At 32.9% G+C, this 19,496-nt stretch overlaps 1 protein-coding gene across 13 annotated transcripts in view; it reads right to left on the reverse strand.

The window, feature by feature from the left end:
• The window catches only part of RAPGEF2 (Rap guanine nucleotide exchange factor 2), a 236,732-nt gene that overhangs the window by 101,364 nt on the left and 115,872 nt on the right, over positions 1–19,496 (reverse strand). For 9 of the 13 annotated variants that reach the window (XM_081811368.1, XM_081811360.1, XM_081811348.1 and 6 more), the window contains 3 exons: positions 14,267–14,342; positions 12,505–12,672; positions 10,189–10,206 (listed from right to left, as the gene is read on the reverse strand). In XM_081811368.1, coding sequence (XP_081667494.1) covers positions 10,189–10,206; positions 12,505–12,672; positions 14,267–14,342 — 262 coding nt within the window. Of the gene's footprint in view, positions 1–10,188; positions 10,207–12,504; positions 12,673–12,749; positions 12,777–14,266; positions 14,343–19,496 lie in introns of those variants that run through there. The other 4 variants (XM_081811363.1, XM_081811343.1, XM_081811384.1 and 1 more) reach the window with 2 other exon arrangements.

Genomic DNA, 19,496 nt, shown 5'->3' on the forward strand with positions numbered 1-19,496 from the left:
TTTTCAATCACCACCATGCTGATATTTTTAAATAATACTCAAATAATTAATTGTATATATCAGACTATTATAATTGTTAGAATTGTTCACAACTGGCCAGATGGATCATATTCATGGAAGACTATAGCTCCTGATTGTGCCATAAAGTAGCAGTTCATAGTATCAACACATAACCATAAATCTCTAATTAAATATTAAACAGAATAAGGCAGTCACTTATTCATTCTACATTTGACCCCCAAGACTTAAGTGGGTAAGTTAGGAAACAAGATATCAGGGATGAACTTTAGAAGTCATCCTGGGCAGCTGAACAGTGTGACAGACCTAAGCAAAATGTATTGTTCATCATATAAAATGCTCACTAAAAGACTGCTTTAGAACAAATGTACAACAAAACCTATTTTTCTTGATGGCTTATATTTTATAGTTTTTCAATGACAAAAAGTAAAATAAAAATCTGTTGGACCAAAATTTAAAAATATATGCCATTCAACCCAGTGGACTTATAAGATTAAAAACAAAAACCAAAACTCTAAGATATTAATATATTATACTCAAATGACTATAAAACATGGTATTTACAATAAAGGTAAAAATACAGTAGGGAAGAAAATGAGACAACTGTTTAAAGGAGACATTTCTCTATGTGAGAAATAATACACAAACCTATAGTAACCACTAACCCCATAAAATATTCATGTGGACATTTCAGCTTTCATCGAGGGAAACCCACCCACAATTTGAAATCTGTGGAGCAGGGACATTTTCAGTCCCTTTTCAAAGGCAGCTCTATCCTGTCAGATTTTTGCTTTAGTAGTTGATTATTGAATCACATTGAACCTCTGAGCATAATCAGTAGTAAATCACACTTTGTGATGACAAAGGAAACTAGCCACTAATTAACATAAGCAGAACAAAAGATTGAAGACAGAATCTTTATTTAGACACAAAACAAAACGAGTCAGTAGAAAAAGATAGAAAATAGGTACTCAAAGTAGAGGATAACAAGGAGAAAAGAATTCAACACTAAAAAAATTGGAAGTGGAGTTTTGAGAAGAAAAAGTTTTAAATATATTGCTAGGTTATTTATTTATTTTGTACTATCAAACTGGGAATAATTTGTAAGAAATTGGATTAGATTATCTTGAACATTAATGATGAATCACTCACAGAATGTTGTTAAAACTACCCATGGTGATTTTTTCTTTTTGAGGGTATTGGGGGACGAGGACCTAAAACTACTCTTATTGATATTGGCATAAGACCCCAAATGCATTTTTAAATATTATCTAACAGACATTTTACAGTTATGATTACTATACTTTCACTGCCATACAAAATTGGACATAAACATTTTAAGTATTTTTTAATTCCACATAATAGCTCATAATTATCTTAATAGGGAAGGGCTGTTAACTTTTTTGGGGGGGGATGGGGGAGTAGATAAAATTCCTAAAGGGAAAAAAGCTCTAAATGAGAAATGTTCAATAAATCAAGTAAAAATGTCTATCTTTTAAAATCACTACAGTAACTACAAAATGGATTGTTGGTAACCATCCAATACAATTAATACATTTAAAAATACAATTATTTAATGTAAAGCATTTTAAAATTCTTCTGATTCTACCCAAAGTGAGCTTGGGATCTTTCCATTGTCTCTCAGTATCTATAAAGGAATTAGGCAGCAAAGAGGAAAAGGAAGCAGTGAGAAAAATCATACAGGAAACAAGGTTAGGGTCAGCTTCAGAAGTATGGGAACCTATGCAGTCACAAAGAACTCTGTTCAGAAGGGTCCCTGCACTTGGGAAAACTACTTTTATTTTAAAGAACAAGCAACAGACAAACTATGGTTATTCAGAATTAGATATTTGGCAGATATTTTCTTGAAAATGAACAAACCGAGCTTGTCACTTCAAGGAAAACAGTTGATAGTACTTTGTTTGCCAATGATAAAAATTTTAGCTTTCAAGTAAAAATTAAGACTTTTGCAAAATTTATATCCAACACCATAAGCCTGACAGCTTCCCAATAAGTGAGGCTTTTTTAGTGAGACTGGTGGTGATATTAATAAATGTGATTTTTTTTGATATTGTATAACACACCAAAATTTGGATGACAGCCTAATTTACTGACCAATGCATGATGTTACAAAGTCATACATGAGTCATATGGGCTTTAATAAAAGAGAGTAACTTCACTGACACAGCTTTACATTCTTTACTGCAACTAAATTTTTAAGAAATGACTATGTGTCAAATTTGGGTGAAGTATATCAGTAAGATTATTTGAAAAAGCTGTTAAAATACTCTTGCCTTTTCCAACTACCTGTGTGAGGTCAGATTTTCTTCATATACTTTATATACTTGAATCAGAAGAGTATATCATAACAGATTGAATACAGAAGTTCATTTGAGAATCCAGCTGCTTCTATCAGGCCAAATACTGAACAAAAGTATAAAACAACATTACTCTTTATTTTTTTTATATTTTTATTTATTTATTTATTTAATTTATTTGACAGAGAGAGACACAGCAAGAGAGGGAACACAAGCAGGGGGAACGGGAGAGGGAGAAGCAGGCTTCCCACTGAGCAGGGAGCCCGATGCAGGGCTCGATAAAGTATAAAATGCATATAAATTTTCTTCTATAATTTAACCTGCTTAGGTTAAGCCTTTCTTTCACCTAAAAGTGTATTTAATTTTTCTAAATTTTCTTTAAAAAAAAATTTTATTTATTTATTTGAGAGACAGAGCATGAGCAAGGAGGAAGGGCAGAGGTAGAGGGAGAAGCAGACCCCCCTGCTGAGCAGGGAGCCCAATGTGGGGCTCGATCCCAGGACCCTGGGACCATGACCTGAGCCGAAGGCAGATGCTTAAGGACTGAGCCACCCAGGTGCCCTGAAAACAACATTATTCTTCTTATAAATTTTTTTGTTTTGTAAAATATAGTTATTTTTCACCAAAAAAAACCCTTATGTAATACATAATAGGTTACTATTTTTATTAATTAATAAATAAATATTTTTAAGTTTCTCAGCTTCAATTTCTAGTATGGCAAATGATGATACAGATAACTCATATAAACAAAAGCTTGTTGGAGCTCTCAAAAAGTTTTAAGAGTGTAAAGGAGTCCTGAAATGAAAAACTTTGAAAACTACAACTCTAATAAGAGATGAACTAGAAAATAATCAGCCTTTTTGCTCTTTTAAAGATTCCACAGTTATCAAACATCCAAAGATTCCTTTAAGACAAAATCCTGTGTTTACATGAAATACAACTTCAGCTGAACCCTCGAACACCTTAATCTGCTTGCAGAATGGTTAGTTGCTCATACTCTTCCGGTCTAATTAAAGTTAGGAAAATGTTCGTACCAAAGAGACATAAAAAGACCAAAGCTATCAAGTGCTCATCAATAATGCCCACTGTCAAGGGCATCAATATCATCAAGAATATCAATGATGCCCAAGTACTCTCTACTAGATCCCAGTTAGTTAGGATGCTCATGCTTATGTCACAAATTAACAAATGGCAAAATGATCTTTTTTTCCCAAAAACTTTCCTGAATATTCCAAAATTCCTGATGATTCAGCTTTTTTAAGGTTCAGTTTAAAAACTGTATAAAGAAATGGATAGAAAGTAGAAGTATACTAATAATTAGTGAAAGGAAAATGTCACAACTTATTTTGAGATTTATCTTTATTTTCTAACATTTGCAAATGCCTTCTGGATTGTACCCAAACCACAAGTGACCAATTATCATTATTATCCTCATAGACATCTAAGTAAAAATCAAGACAACCTGAATATTTTCTCTTTCATTCTTAAAATCTTCCCTTCTCAATTAGTCTGCCAATCAGTCATCCCAAGGAGCAATTCATATTTCAGACTGGCTCACTCTACTGTCACATCATATCTCCTCTAGGCTAGCAATTCCAAATTCCATGTCATATCCAACTAGCACCTATGTTTCACTTGAAAGAGAGAAAGGAAGACCTAAGAAAAATAAAGGACTACTTGATCCCATACTAAGTCCATAAGAAATTGCTCTAATACAATTACTCAACAGATTCTATAATTTTTTTTTCCAAAATACCTTAGTCATTTTTCAGCCTCTGTGTAATTTATTTTTTTTTAATGTTTTATTTATTTATTCATGAGAGTCAGAGAGAGAGAGAGGCAGAGGCAGAGGGAGAAGCAGGCTCCCCGCCTAGCAGTGAGCCCGATGCGGGACTCGAGCCCAGGACCCTGGGATCATGACCTGAGCCGAAGGCAGACGCTTAACCATCTGAGCCACCCAGGCGCCCCCAGCCTCTGTGTAATTTAAACCACAGAGGATATTAGGTACAATGTGAACTGCATGTTCAAGTCAGTCAAAAGTTTACTACTGATATTCTTAACACTACTGAACTATACATTTAAAAATGGTTAAGATAGTAAATTTAATGTTATGTGTTTCTTACCTAAGAAAAGAAAAAAGAAAAACCATTGAATTATGCACTTTAAGTAGGTAAACTGTATGGTATGTGAATTATAATTCAATAAAGCTATTATTTTTTAAAAGTGTAAGTCTGCTCCTAATCAGTTGCTTTTTTGTTTGTTTTGTGGCAAAGGTTTGAAAAAAGGTTTACTACTGAGATATGGATGACTAATTTTTCTTGAGGGAAGAAGTGGGAGATCTTACATACATAAATATGTATAACATATAGTAGGCATTTTAATAATTAATTTAAATATTTCCTTTCACAAGTGACTTAAACCTAACACCTATACACTGAATACAAACCTAGAGTTTCTTCCAGAGTATCTTCTAGCTAATAGAAAGGCATTTCTACTTAATAATGTTTTAACACTGGATTCAAAATCAAAAGAGAGTATTTCTAGTCACCTGTTATTTCAAACAGTGAAACAGACAACTTACTGATAACTTAATTGTAAAAAGATCAATTCAGCACTGTTAGGAAATAGGTCTGAATATCAAAGTAGATTTTCGCAAAGAAAAGAGACATTTTTCAAATCAGCATGTAGCACTGCAAAATCTCACGAAGAAAAAATCACATAAGAAATGAAACAGTCTAAGATGAAAAGGATCTTTGCTGTTGAAACTAAAAGCTAAATTTTAGCCAAGTATATTTAAAACATATAGAAGCACAGAGAGTCACCAGCGTTCACAATTAGAGGCAGGACAAAGTAGCAGTGGTCTCTCTGACAAATAAATTGCTTGAAATATTGCATGACTTGCTACACAACACCCTTATTACTTTCAATTTCCAAGTGCAACCAAAAGATGGGTCCAATTATGACATCAATACAAGCTTTCTTTCAAAATGGAATGAAAGAACAGTAAATCCCAGTGGACACGGGAGTTCTGCAGCAGAGATGATGTAATATATAAAAATAGACATCCTCTAACAGAAGCTGAAACTTGGGTAAACAGCACACTGCATACTATTCTCAACTGCCTTGCATGAATTTGCAATGCATGCTGTTAATAGCACAAGAGAAATCATTTCATGTTTTAAACTATTTCCTGATTTACATTTCAATTTTGATACACACTCTATAGTATAATTTCCCAATCTGTATAAATTAAATGAACATAAATACCTGATTATAACTGCAAGAAAGAGAAATAGTCCCCCCAAAGCAAGGAAATGGAGCCCACTGCAGCAGTTTTTCCATGCTGCATTTTGTTAGAAATTGCAGCATACATGCCATAGAATTGTTACGTCCACCTATTGTTCAAAGACCTTTCCACCGGGAGCTTTCTGCAGGATTTTAAAATGCAACATGATCTAGGTGAAGAGGAACCAGTAAACCTGCTGATAATGGGTGTGAAAAGCAAAGAGTATTTTTGACATTCTAAGACTCTGATGCAAACATAAAACATCAGGCATGCACACAATAACTAGGATCTAGCAAAACTTGTGTTGTTGGTTTTTTTTTAATATATACATCACTACTGTCTAACACTCTCTCCACACCTTTCTTTTCCATTCTTTACCAATTCAGTTTTCACATTTCTATTGGGCTTTCCTGGATTGAAGAATATTTTCCTTTGAGCCAAGACATTAAGAAACCATGCCTGATTCCTCAAGTGCCCTGTCTATGTGCCTCCACTGTATCTAGAATTCCCTATATTTTAGTTGCCCATTTATTTATCTATATCCCCTATGAAACTAAAAGGACAATAAGGGCAAAATATGCCTGTCCTCTAGACCTTCATAGCCCTAGAGTCTGGCACAAACCTGAAACAAGGTGGGCACTCGATAAATATTCATTAAATGAATAAAATATGTAAATGAAAATACTGAGCTTTCCTCTCTATGATACAAGAAAGAGAATACACACATTTCCTGAAACTCCATCCTATTATAATTCACAGAGAGGCACTGATGACATTATTGAAGACAAAGGCTTTAGGTTTAATTAAGCGAACAAATGCTTGACGAATTTAAAGAAGAATGAAAATGTCAAAATAATTAAGACATTTCCCCTATATGTGAATATTTTCTATTTAAGCATATAAACAGATTTTTAAAATATCATCATATGAATAAATCATAGGTATAATATGATGTGAACTGATTGTTGCAAGTTAAAATCCTAAGACCTTAATATTCTAGGAAATTTAGTAAATATACAAGTCACTGATATATTACTCAAAACATATTCTCTTACTGTTAGGCAGCAAATATTGTATTAAACTAAGAAGACTTCAGCAAAAAATTAAATAGATAAGTGAAAAAGCAAAGCCATAACACGAGTGAAAACACTATTTCTAATGCAAGAACAACAGTCCACATCAAAAAGATGACTGTCAAATAAAAGTACATAATCACACAAACACTATAATTTTTCATGTTTCAATATCTGACAATTTTTGAAACTAACGAAACCTACCAAGTAGCCCTTAACTAAAAATGAAACCAACTTAAATCTATCTTTAAAAAAATCTACTTCAGAGAAATATAAGATACAACTTAGGAATGATTATATAACCATTATTAGAAATAGAATTTGTCTTATATTATTATAAAAAATGGAACTCATTTCCATAAGCCTCATGCATGGATCAATCTTATTACATTGGTGCCACATTTTATAGATATTGTATTATCACTGACTATAATACAAAAATTATCCCCATTATGTTAATATTACATTGTATTCAACTTATATTAACTTAATAATTTTATGCACTATTTTTTATTACCTTTTATACATCTGCACCAAGAATTTTAAACTAAGCCTAATCTACTGAAAAATGTAATACATAATTATTAAACAGTGCTTTGAAATGTATATTCATATTGTAGAAAAGGACTACTAATAAAATGTGTGGGAGATATCTTTTTATATGATCAACCGGTTTCCATTATTTCAAAATTTTTGCATTGATTGAAACTTTATGAATATGTTTTATGTTATACCGTGTTCAAATCCTAATTCAAATTTGTATAAAACAGAGCCATTCCTTGGGAAAATGTCCTTTGGGACAGTGTAAGCCTGCTTACACCTGATCAAATAAAATATTCCAAGATTAAAAAAAACAACGACAACACAAAATTAAATGTCACAAGGCCATCTTGGATTTTGACTGTCTCTTCTCATCCTAAAACAATTACTAGTCATGGACATTCCAAATATTACTTAAACTAAATCAAATCTCATAAAAATGGCTAAGAAATTATGACAACTGAGGAGTACCAATCCTTTGAATTTGTAATCTACTTTTTTTTTCATATTTTAAAAGAGGTCACTTTCATTCATTGAGTTTATTGTATTCTGCAGTATAGAATAATGTGAAGAGCTTTGACTCTGGAGCCAGACTTCTGGGGTTAGGATTCTGGCTCTATTACTAATATTAGTTGTGTGTCCTTAAAGCACATCCCCTAATCTTGTTCTTTCATTTCCTAATCTGTAAAATGTACTAATAATAATCCATTCCTCACAGGGTAGTTATGTATATCAAATGACTTAATTTATGTGAAATGTTTTAGAACAGTAGTACATACATAGGTACTACTCTATAGATGTTTGCTAATTAAACTATTAAAAAAAAAAAAAAAAAACTAGAGCCATCTGTTGGAGGTAAGTAGGAATGGGAAGTGGACAGTCAATCAGAACTTCAAAGGACCAGGAGCACTTCAATTCTTTCAGCCTCGCTAGGCTGCAATGTCTGTTGGTACATGTAAACTCCATGGAATAGACAGGACAAGTTTTCTTCAGTCTTCAGTCTAATATCTCTGTATAATTTTGTTCTTTCTAAACTGAGAAGAGGGCAGAGCTCTCTTTTTATTAAAATAAAAAAAGAAATAAAAGATGACAGAATAAATATGTACCAGTCTCCCCATCACTACAATCAGGTAAGTTAAGTCGCCCCCTTAAGTATCTTCTAGAATAAATTACAAACTCCTGGAATAAATTCCCCATAAATGTAGACAGGCAGGGTCTGTAATCATGGATAAAATAAATAAAGCTTTTTTCCTCTATCCTACTCTGTACCCAGAGACAAAATAAACTTGTCCAAAGTCTAAAGAGACTGACCCCAAATTTTCCAGCCTCTGCCAAGAACCTTATCTACTACCTGCCTCTATTTTCATTATCTACCTTAAGACTGAAAATTCATGCCACATCCTCTTTTCTGGCAATCCTAAATACAGCCTCAACCTCAAAGCATCAAAATGTAGGAAAATGTTAATGAAAGCCATCTCCAATATTCCCTTCTCACTGCATTTTAAAATGCTGATTATTCTCTCTGCAAACCTCATAGACTTGCCTTGAAAAAATGTCTTGAAAACACTCCACATGGACTATTTGAGTACTCATGTTTCTGAAGAAAATGATTATAATCGGTTTAAAACTATTGCAACACATCTAATTTTAAAAAGTGTACATAAAGTATATATCATAACTCAGTGTACATTTTCAATTCAATTCCTACTTCTAAATGGGAATTAGACGAACTAGTAATTTTTCCTATTAAAAAGGAGAAAGATTATGTACTGATGTATCTTTTAAAATATTAAAGTTATATATTTTTAGGCTATACTTTACCAGATAAAAGCCCAAAACACTGGTGCAATTTTAAAAAGTATACAATTACATCAAAATTTTATAAAATTTACAAATGGTATGAAAATGTTTAAGATTTACCACATCACTTAAAATTTAGCAGTGCTTCTCAAGTACAATATAGCAACAACCTGTGGCATTTTAATATGCATTCTCTTGCACAGAACATAAAGTTACTGCCTCATTTTAATTTGAAACTCTATACAAATACTTCATGCTTTCAGGCAAGGTCACTATAGTAGCCAAAGATATTATATTGACAGTCGACTTCCTCTAATGTGAATTAAATTATACACGATCTTTTTCCTGGGCAATAAGAAAACACAACCATAAGATTTTACTAAGTTACTTAACCAATTCCTTTCCAGAGATAAATCAGTTTTCCTTCCTTTACTCCAAATTCCCTGATAACCCCCAATCTGACCCCCAGTTTCAAAAGAGTAACACTGAAAATCATAAATTAGTCATGTGTTGGCATGAAAGAAATGAGCAAAGATATTATTATAGGCTTTTTGATTAAAATACAGAATGAAATAAAGCATGAATTCTGGTTAAAAATAAAGTACAAATAAGAAAACACAAGCGTTTTTAAACTCTCATTTCCTTTTTGACTAAGCCTTTACTCTATCTGACTAAAATTTTACTTGTATTCTCCCAAAATGCTCTCATACTGGGATTCCTGAAATTTAAAGCTTTTACCTACAGCATCATTTAAAATGTAAATTTCTAGTGGATTTCCCATAAGCTTTTGCATACAAAGCAATTAAATTTCCATTATGTCTACCTGTCTTTCTCTCATTTTTTTACTTGCAAATCATGTTAGTTAAGAACAGTGCTTCCACTCATTTAAAAAAAAAAAAAATAATAAGTAGGTTGCACTTAGGTGGACCTAAGGTGGACAAGGTGGACAATCCATCACTACATCTGCACAAATAGACTGTGCCATCACCTAAACCATTAACAGTTTTGTTTTAAGAGATTTTACTGAATCAGGGCAAAATACAAAAGAACAAGACCAAGCTAAACACATCAATATTATAAACTCATTAGTTACAATGCAAATTCACAAATAAACTTAGGTTAGTATTAGGAGACCACACACAAATTACAATACCTGAGATTTAGTGCATTCCTTTGAGCCAAAATGAAATGAGTGCCATAAAAGAGGAAAGGAAAAGATGAACATTATCAGACATGCTATAGTATATCTGCCAAAACGAAGATAATGTTAAAATTAGGTTAAGAATGACCATATAGAATTGGCTGTATGTATAATGTTCTCTATGTTTTTTAGCCATGCACTTGAAATGCACTTGAAATCATTTAAAATCACCTGTGAAGTATGATCATGCATCTTCTAAATAAACTTTTCACCCTCAGTCCCACTCTACTAGGGTTCTTTCAAAGAGAAATATTTCTGTTAAGAATAAGTAAATATAACTTAGGACTAATGAATAATAATTTTCATTTCACTCTTTTTATCCTGTGGCACCATATATACAAAACAAAATTTTGTTGTTTTCTATGTTAAAATCATGTATTTGGTGAAATAATAAATATTATATAAATATAATTAAAACACACCTTGCACACGCAAAAAAGGATCCAATATTTTCAATTATGACCATGTTGCTGCCAATCTGAACTCATCCAGTAAAATTAATATCAACATGTCACATATTAGTAAGCTAGTACATGATCCATTAGTAATCAAGTTAAATTTTTCATCCTAGTACTGAATATTCCCTAATAAAAGTACCTATTGACCAGGTAAGATATTTATTAAAACCATTAAATTAAAATTAAAAAAGTAATCTTGTAATAAAAAACCCTGCACATTTTTTTAAAAATCAAACCAAAAAAGGGAAGTCACGTAGGGAAAGTGAAATATTCCATAAAGAGGGAAACAAATGGGAATAAAAGAGAAAAAGTTATAGGATTTTCCCAACTTAAGTGTGAAAAATAGGACTATAAAATTAAACCAATCAGCTTTAACACTAAATTTTAAGTAATTCACACTCCCACTATCTTAGTATGGAATCTGATTTGGAAAAATAATTCCAGAGCAGAAAGAATATTAACAACATTAGCACCAGGCTAAAATAATATATGGAACTATTAATATGTACAACTATTTTTAATCCAAATTTCCTTCTTCCATGATGCTATGTCAACACTAAAAATACTACCTTCTTTTACAGATAATGGTAACAAAAAAACCTTTCATAGTTGTTGTTTTGTTTTTTTTTATACCAAGTCTCTCCAAAGGACAAACAAAGCTCTCTTTATGATGAGCAAAAAGCTACCCTTTCCAAAGGAGCTCAATGAAATGATTCAACTATAACATTCATGTTAAATTAAAATAGTGCATGGGTAGTGAAAGGAGTAGGCGGGTAGCTGGTGGTCAAAACTGCTTAAATATTCACACACAAAGAGCTCTCAGAAATAAAACATATGAAGTGTGGGTATAAAGTATACCGTATCACTAAAAGTTACCAAAAATTGAGTATATAATTTTAAGTCTATATATTTTCCCATGTATTTTGCATTTATACTTATTTGCAAAAGGAAAGAAAAGTGCAGGTAAGCAAAACAAATGAGAAATGTAAAATAGCTGTCAATTACCTATTTTTATGTTTTTCATATTTTTATTTTAAAATTAATTTCACATATAATGACTACTCACTTAACTGTATTTATATACAGACAAACCATCTTAGACTCTATTATGACATATGTAAGAACTCATGTTACTTTCTTTTTGAAAATAGAAATCCTCAAATATATTCTCAGGGGAAATGAGCATAGTGCAGCTAAACAGAAAGAAAGGAATAAGAAAATAAGGTCCTAAAACTGACTTTATTGGGGTCTTGTACAAATCACTCATTATCTGTGCCTTGGTTTCCTCAAACATAAAAATACTTTATCAAATATTTATGAAATAAATGATGATCAAGTGGACTACAGCATTTAAGAGGATCTTTGAGCCTATCAGAAATACTTCAGATCATCTTTACACTGGGATTTTAAAAAGCATCACTTCAAATTATGTTTTCACTTCAGCGTATTAAAAACAAAAAAAATTATCAGGCAATATTCTCACAGTGGTATGCAAAGTATGAAAATAACATATCATTTTTATATATCTACTTTTGAAATAAAAAGTAAGTCTGATGCCAATCACTGGGGTAGGAGCAGGGAGAGTTCAAATTTTAGATTAAGGTAAGAGAACATTTTAAGAAATAAAAAGGCTAAACAATGTCTTTTGATAACTTATTTCAATGCTCCTTAAAACTATTCATACTATATGTGTTTCCAGCACATTTCACAGAAAGGAATTATTCAATTAAAATAGGAAATGCATATGTCTCTTCACAAAATTGCCAATAAAAAAACTAAAGATTAAAAATATTATATTTTAATAACTTACCGTATGATAGCCTCGAGGCAAAGGTGGTTTGCCCACAGGATAAGGATCCACAGTGTCAATGATTGTTTGTCTTTCACCTTTCTGGTTGATTTTTCTAAATCTCCTTCGAGATTGTCGATGAGAAGCTTGACGCTGAAAATATTCTTCATTTTCATCCATATAGTCCACCTGAAATAAAACCCCCCAAAATTTATGTCTTCAAACACAACATTCTATATTAACATTAGACGCAGAATAAAACTTACAGATAAGTCCATATTCATTCATTTTGCAAAGACATTTGTGGACAAACTATCATGACAGATTAAGTGTCTGAACTTCTCTGGAACTAACTGGTTTTGAGTAACTTTTCTTTTATGAAGAAGTATTTTCAGTTCCACTTAGGACAATATGAGTAACTCTTGAATTTCCTGCAGTTTCAAAGGGAAGGATATTTTCAGCAATCTTTGTACTGATTTATTAGCGAAAGAACTCACAGGATACATTGCCTCGCATTATGAAAGCAACTGCTTCATTGTCCTAACCCTGATGTATGTGAGTAAAGCTGTAAAAACCCCCAAATCCCAAATGACTCAAACAGGACTGCTAGCAGAATGGCTTTGGTAGATTACCTAAGGGTTTCTCTTCCTACTTTCAATCTGTAGATTCAGTTTCTCTTCTTATAGTGTTATTTAAAAAAAAAAAAAATCCTCATTTTCAACATTTTAGAAACTGATGAATGGACTAACCAGAATAAAAGTTACGTTAGGACAATCCTCCTAATACTTATATAATGAAAATGTGATTGCTCATAATCAAGGTATACTAAGATTCTAAGACTATTCTCACACTGGCAAACTTAGGAGTTTGTATAATATCGGCAAGTATAAAATCCTCAAAGAATTTTGAAGATCAAAAGTCCCTTAGAGAAACACAAAATAGCACTGATGGAGGCCAAAATCTCTAGGAAATATCTAAAATGCTTTTCAAGACCTGATGCTGGAAACTCCTATGTAACCACCCCCATTCTTCCAATCCTAAATCTTTACTCACCACCATGCTACTTTCTTACTGAAGAGTAAATTTTGTGACATTTTACCAAAGTTTTCACTAACTTTGACAAGGAAGTTTTCATTCTGATGAATTCCTCTCCTACATCATAGGGAAAAACCCTAAATCTTCTCTGAAAATAGACTTACAGCTTTCTACCAAATACTTTACTAAATGTGAATAAAAAGCTTCCACCATCTTCTACATTAGGCCAGAAAATTGGGGGACTAGTATGCTGGTTAGACACTCTGTTGAAATCTTTCTCTCTCTTTTTAACCGAATTGTAGGATTTAAAAAATATATTGATATAGGACATAGACAAAAAACAGAAATTGATTTCCTTATGTTAACTGTTGCCTGAATACATATCACCTTGACTCATCTGAAGTATTTCACTCATTCCAATTAATATTTGGAGAGCTAAAGTCCTGCACTTCAAATATTCCTCCCAAATTTCAATTAAATGGCATTATCATAGATTGATTTGACAAAGTTCAAGCACAAAACACATATGTACTTGCCCCTTTTGAGTCTTCTATCTTTTTCATTTCACTGAATCTTATAAATAATTACAATATAATGATTATAAACTCAGATTCCCAATAAAAATTATGAAATAAATATATCTAAAGTTATAAAATACATAAATACAGTATTGTAAGTACTTAGTTAAAGGGCTTTTACTTTATAATTTTTTTTTTAGGGAAAAAAGTCTTCACAGAAGTATTCTTACCACAATCATTTCAGAAGGCTCTAAAACAATGCATTCACAGCCACGCCTAAAGCTTCCTGCAGAACGCTTGCCAAAACTAGGAAGGAAAAAAAAAAAATTTATGAAATATAAATTGTAAATTTGGGCCAATTCTCTAAATAAATGAAAATGAAAAACAAAAACAACTAGTGGAGAAAGAGAAACTCTTTAATCATTATTTACATCTAATGACAAGGAACCATTCAATTTCTTAAATTTCAGACATACATTTTTCTGGAAAATTCCAATATTATGTTTTCAAACTGATAATGTAAGTAACAGAAAATCAGTATGAATGTGTTTTGTTAGGCTGTTTTAAATTATTCCCAGTTAGGTGAAGACTTAGAATATTCTAACGGATGGCAAACTATAAAATGCATATAAATTTTCTTCTATAATTTAACCTGCTTAGGTTAAGCATTTCTTTCACCTAAAAAGTGTATTTAATTTTTCTAAATTTTCTTTTAAAAAAATTTTTATTTGAGAGAGCATGAGCAAGGAGGAGGGGCAGAGGCAGAGGGAGAAGCAGACTCCCTGCTGAGCAGGGAGCCCGATGTGGGGCTCGATCCCAGGACCCTGAGATCATGACCTGAGCCAAAGGCAGATGTTTAACTGACTGAGCCACCCAGGCGTCTCTTCCTAAATTTTCAAATCAACTTATTTTAAATAAGTTTAAGGAAAAGGTATTCAACTTAAGACTTTTTTTCTTAATTCAAGTGGTTGTGCATATTACTAGCCCATTTCCCCTGAAAATTTTTCACTAGTGAACTCAGATACAGCAACTTTGCTCTATCTGTGATAGCTCCCACCTTAACACTGAAGTAGTTTTTTTTAATTTAATTTAATTTTATTATGTTAGTCAACACTGAAGCAGATTTATTCTGACACAGCTATATGCACACTAGAACCATGAAGAGAAAATCCTGGTGAAAATCCTTGTACAAATTAGCCATTGACTCAGAAGAATTTTATGGTAGGAAGATATTATTTGCACTAACACTATTACTTTGGAGATGAAAAGTTTGCATCCTATACACTGTGCTATTAAAAAATATTTCCACAAGAGTCTTTTGGGAAATGAGATCCACTAGAATCTGATGAAACTTTCTTTGCAGCCACAAGAGTCAAGTTCTACTGAACAACACAAATACGTGAACCGTAGGAGAAATAATACTGTCCCTCAGGTGACTCTTTGAATACACGGAGCAGAAAAGGCAAATGCACACAGAACGCAGTCTAGCAAAGGAGAATATATTATTTCATTTATCAAAAAATCTATTATTTCAAACATAGCCAAGAACCCAGAGGTAAAGAGTGGGCTCAAAAGAGACAAAGAGTGGGTCATGAATGCACATGCTAAGCCTAATGACTAGGCCTCTTGTCTCTAAAGCAAAGATGACTTACTCTTTGCTTACAAACCAGAAGCTATCAGGCAAGAATGAACAGGGAGAGTAATGAAAAACGTTAGCTAGAAATTCACTAAAACAGGGAGAGTAATGAAAAATTTTAGCTAGAAATTCACTAAGTCCACAAAATACTTTTGCTTTTCCTATGTGATTCTCTGAAACAACAAATATGTAAACAAACGTAAGTAAATAATCATTATTTACTAAGCTTTTTAAAATCTTGGACCAAGTTCTATTAACTGTTTTAAAAACTCGGTTCTGGAAAATAGGTATAGAGATAAAAAAGGAAACCAGATAGAGATGTATAAGAGATAAGATCTACCTGAGGTGATATTAAGATCAATTCTTTAAAATATTTTAGATGATTTAGTAGAAAGAAATGGAGAGAAATCTTCAAGTTTGCAAATGACATATAGATGTTTAGATAGTAAAGCACAAAACAAAGCCAGTAAGAATAAAGTACAACACATTTCACTAAGATTTATGTGAGTCCAAGAAAGCAGTACGTAGAGGATCCAGTCTACACAATGAAATATCCGATGTGAAAAGTGATCAAATGCACACACCATTTAATATGACATTAAACAATAAGGGGTTCTCACATTTTAGTTAAAAGACATAAATGAAAACTAGAAGTCTTTAAAGTTTAGCACAGTAGGCTGCTGACATAATAAAGAATAAATAATACACAAAACACACCTCAAAATGATAAACACACCAGGAAGTAATAAAAAATGAAAATGACTAAACCTACTCTTAGAGAAAACCATGCAGAATCTATGAAATAGCACTGCCCTAGACAAGTTTCTAAGGGGAAAAACACAGAACTGAAAAGTTTCCAATAAAAAAATTAAGGAATTCCAAAGGGCTTTCTGTAAGATCAGGGGCACAAATTAAAAGAACACTTCTTCAGTCTTATTAATAGCAGCTGAAACTTAGTAGCATTTAAGATTTTAAAATCATGATTTAAGAAAATTTATGAATGATACAAATTAAATAAGAATGCGGGCAACTTAAACATACCTACAATCCTTAAGGGTTTTAAGAAGTCAGAGAAAGAGAGAAAGAGAAAGGGAGAGAGGGAGAGAGGGAAGGAAGAAAGGGAAGTCAGAGATAGGTAAGGATTATTTCCAAGCTATGTGACTATACTCTGCTCCAAATATTCCTTGGTGCCACTTCAGAAATGGACAATTAGTCCTATCAAATGCATTTTTTTATCATTAAGTCTTATAAGAGACTACACAAAGTACTCTACAGATTCAATGCAGTCCCTATCAAAATCCCAACAGCTTTTTTTGCAGAAATGGAAAAGCCAATCTTCAAATTCATATAAAATCCCAAGGGACCTACTTAGCCAAGACAGTCTTGAACAAAGTTGAAGGACTCACACTTTTGATTTCAAAACTTACCTCAAAGCTACAGTAATCAAAACAGTGTGGTACACGCAGAAGGACAGATGTATAAATCAATGAAATAGAATTGAGAGTCCAGAAATAAACCCACAAATCTAACCAAATTTTGACAAGGGTGCCAAGTTCAGTCAATGGGGAAAGAACAATGTGTCGGGACAATCATATTGCCATATTGAAGAAAAAAAAAAAAAAGAAGTTGGACCCTTACCTCTCACCACATACAAATATTAACTGAAAATGATCACTGACCTAAATAAAAAAGCCCAAACCACAAAACTCTTAGGGAAAAAACTGGGATAAATCTTCATGACATTGGATCTGGTAATGGATTCTTTTGGTTTTCTCTTCCAAGTTTTTATTAAATTCCACTTCGTTAACATACAGTGTAATATTAGTTTCAGGTGTAGGATTTAGTGATTCATCACTTACATACCACATCCAGTGCTCCTCACAACAAGTGCCTTCCTAATCCCCATCGCCTGTTTAACCCATTCACCATCTCCCTCCCACCCCCCTCCTCCCCAGCAACCCTCAGTTTGTTCTCTACAGTTCAGTCTGTTTTATGGTTTGGCAATGAGATTCTTAGATATGACACTAAACGCACAAGCGGTGAAAGAAAAAATAGATAAATTGGACTTCTTCAAAATTAAAAACCTCCGTGCATCAAAGGACATTATCAAGAAGCTGAAAAGAAAATCTACAGAACGGGAGGAAATATTTGCAAATCATACATCTGAGAAGTGTTTAATATTCAGAATATATAAAGAATTCCTACAATTCAACAACAAAAAGACAAACCACCTAATTAAAAAATGAGCCAAGTACTTGAATAGACCTTTCTCCAAAGAAGGTACACAAATGGCCAATAAACACATGGAAAACCGATCAACATCCTGAGTCATTAAAGAAAAGCAAATCAAAACCACAATGAGATACCATTTCACACCTGATACTAGATGTGAGATACTAAGATGGTTATAATTAAAAATATATATAGCAAGTGTTAAAGAGGATAGAGAACTTGGAACCCTTGTTATTTTGCTGGTGGGAGTATAAAGTGGTGCAGCCACTGCAGAAAACAGGTTGGTGCTTCATCAAAAAGCTATACAGAGTAACCATATGACCCAGCAATCCCACTCCTAGCTAAATACTCAATAGTACTGAAAACAAGGACTCAAAGGGATAGTTGTACATCAAAGTTGACTACAGCATTATGCACAAGAGCCAAAAGGTGGAAACAACACAAGTGTTCATCGACAGATTAATATTTAAACAAAATGTGATAAATACATACATTGGGAGCCACAGAAAGGACTGAAGCTCTGATACATGCTACAGCCTGGATCAGCCTTGAGAACATTCTGCTAAACGCAGTAAGCCAGTCATAAAATGACAAATATAAGATTCTACTTATAAGAAATATATAGAGGGCGCCTGGGTGGCTCAGTTGGTTAAGTGACTGCCTTCGGCTCAGGTCATGATCCTGGAGTCCCGGGATCGAGTCCCGCGTCGGGCTCCCTGCTCGGCAGGGAGTCTGCTGCTCCCTCTGACCCTCCTCCCTCTCATGCTCTCTGTCTCTCATTCTCTCTCTCTCAAATAAATAAAAAATCTTAAAAAAGAAAAGAAAAGAAATACATAGAACAGGCAAATTTATATGAACAGAAAGTAGACTACAGATTATTGGGGGTTATAGGAATGCTTAATGGTTAGTGTTTGTTTGGAGCCATGGAACATAAACTTTGGAAACAGGTAGCAGTCATGGTTGCACAAGTGTGATTGTAATTAATGCCACTGAATCATACAGCTTGGATAGTTAAAATGGCAGGGGTGCCTGGCTGGCTCAGTAGGAAGAGCATGGGACTCTTGATCTCAGGGTAGTGAGTTCAAACCTCACACTGAGTGTAGAGATTATTAAAAAAAATAAGCAAATAAACTTTAAAAAATAATTAAAATGGCATATCTTATATAAGGATAAAGAGGTTGAGTTTCTTGGCAAAAATTCAGGGCCTGAATAACAAAAAAGTGGGAACACTACCACTTTGACCAAATAACAGCAAATCTTAGGGACAAAGAAAGAGTTCACTTTGATGACAGAATTATACCACTGACAAGCCTCAAACCCATCTCTTTTCTATGTTAATTAGCAATGAAGTGAAAGAAGTTGTGGGTAAAAGTTGAACCAGTAAGAAATGGGGAAAAGGTAAACAAATATTACTGAAATATTTTTGAAAAGTCAATTATACCTACATTTTTCTTTCACCTAACATTAATCCCATTTTTATTTTATCCCTGGCCATAAATTAGAGAGCACTGCCATGCTAGCCCCATCTCCACAATTCGGCTTCCCATTCCTCTTCCACATACTCACTGGACACATACAACAGAATCTATATA

This window comes from Leptonychotes weddellii, chromosome 2 (genome assembly GCF_054177405.1).
Source record: "Leptonychotes weddellii isolate Sample4059 chromosome 2, ASM5417740v2, whole genome shotgun sequence".
In the NCBI taxonomy this organism is placed as follows: domain Eukaryota; kingdom Metazoa; phylum Chordata; class Mammalia; order Carnivora; family Phocidae; genus Leptonychotes; species Leptonychotes weddellii.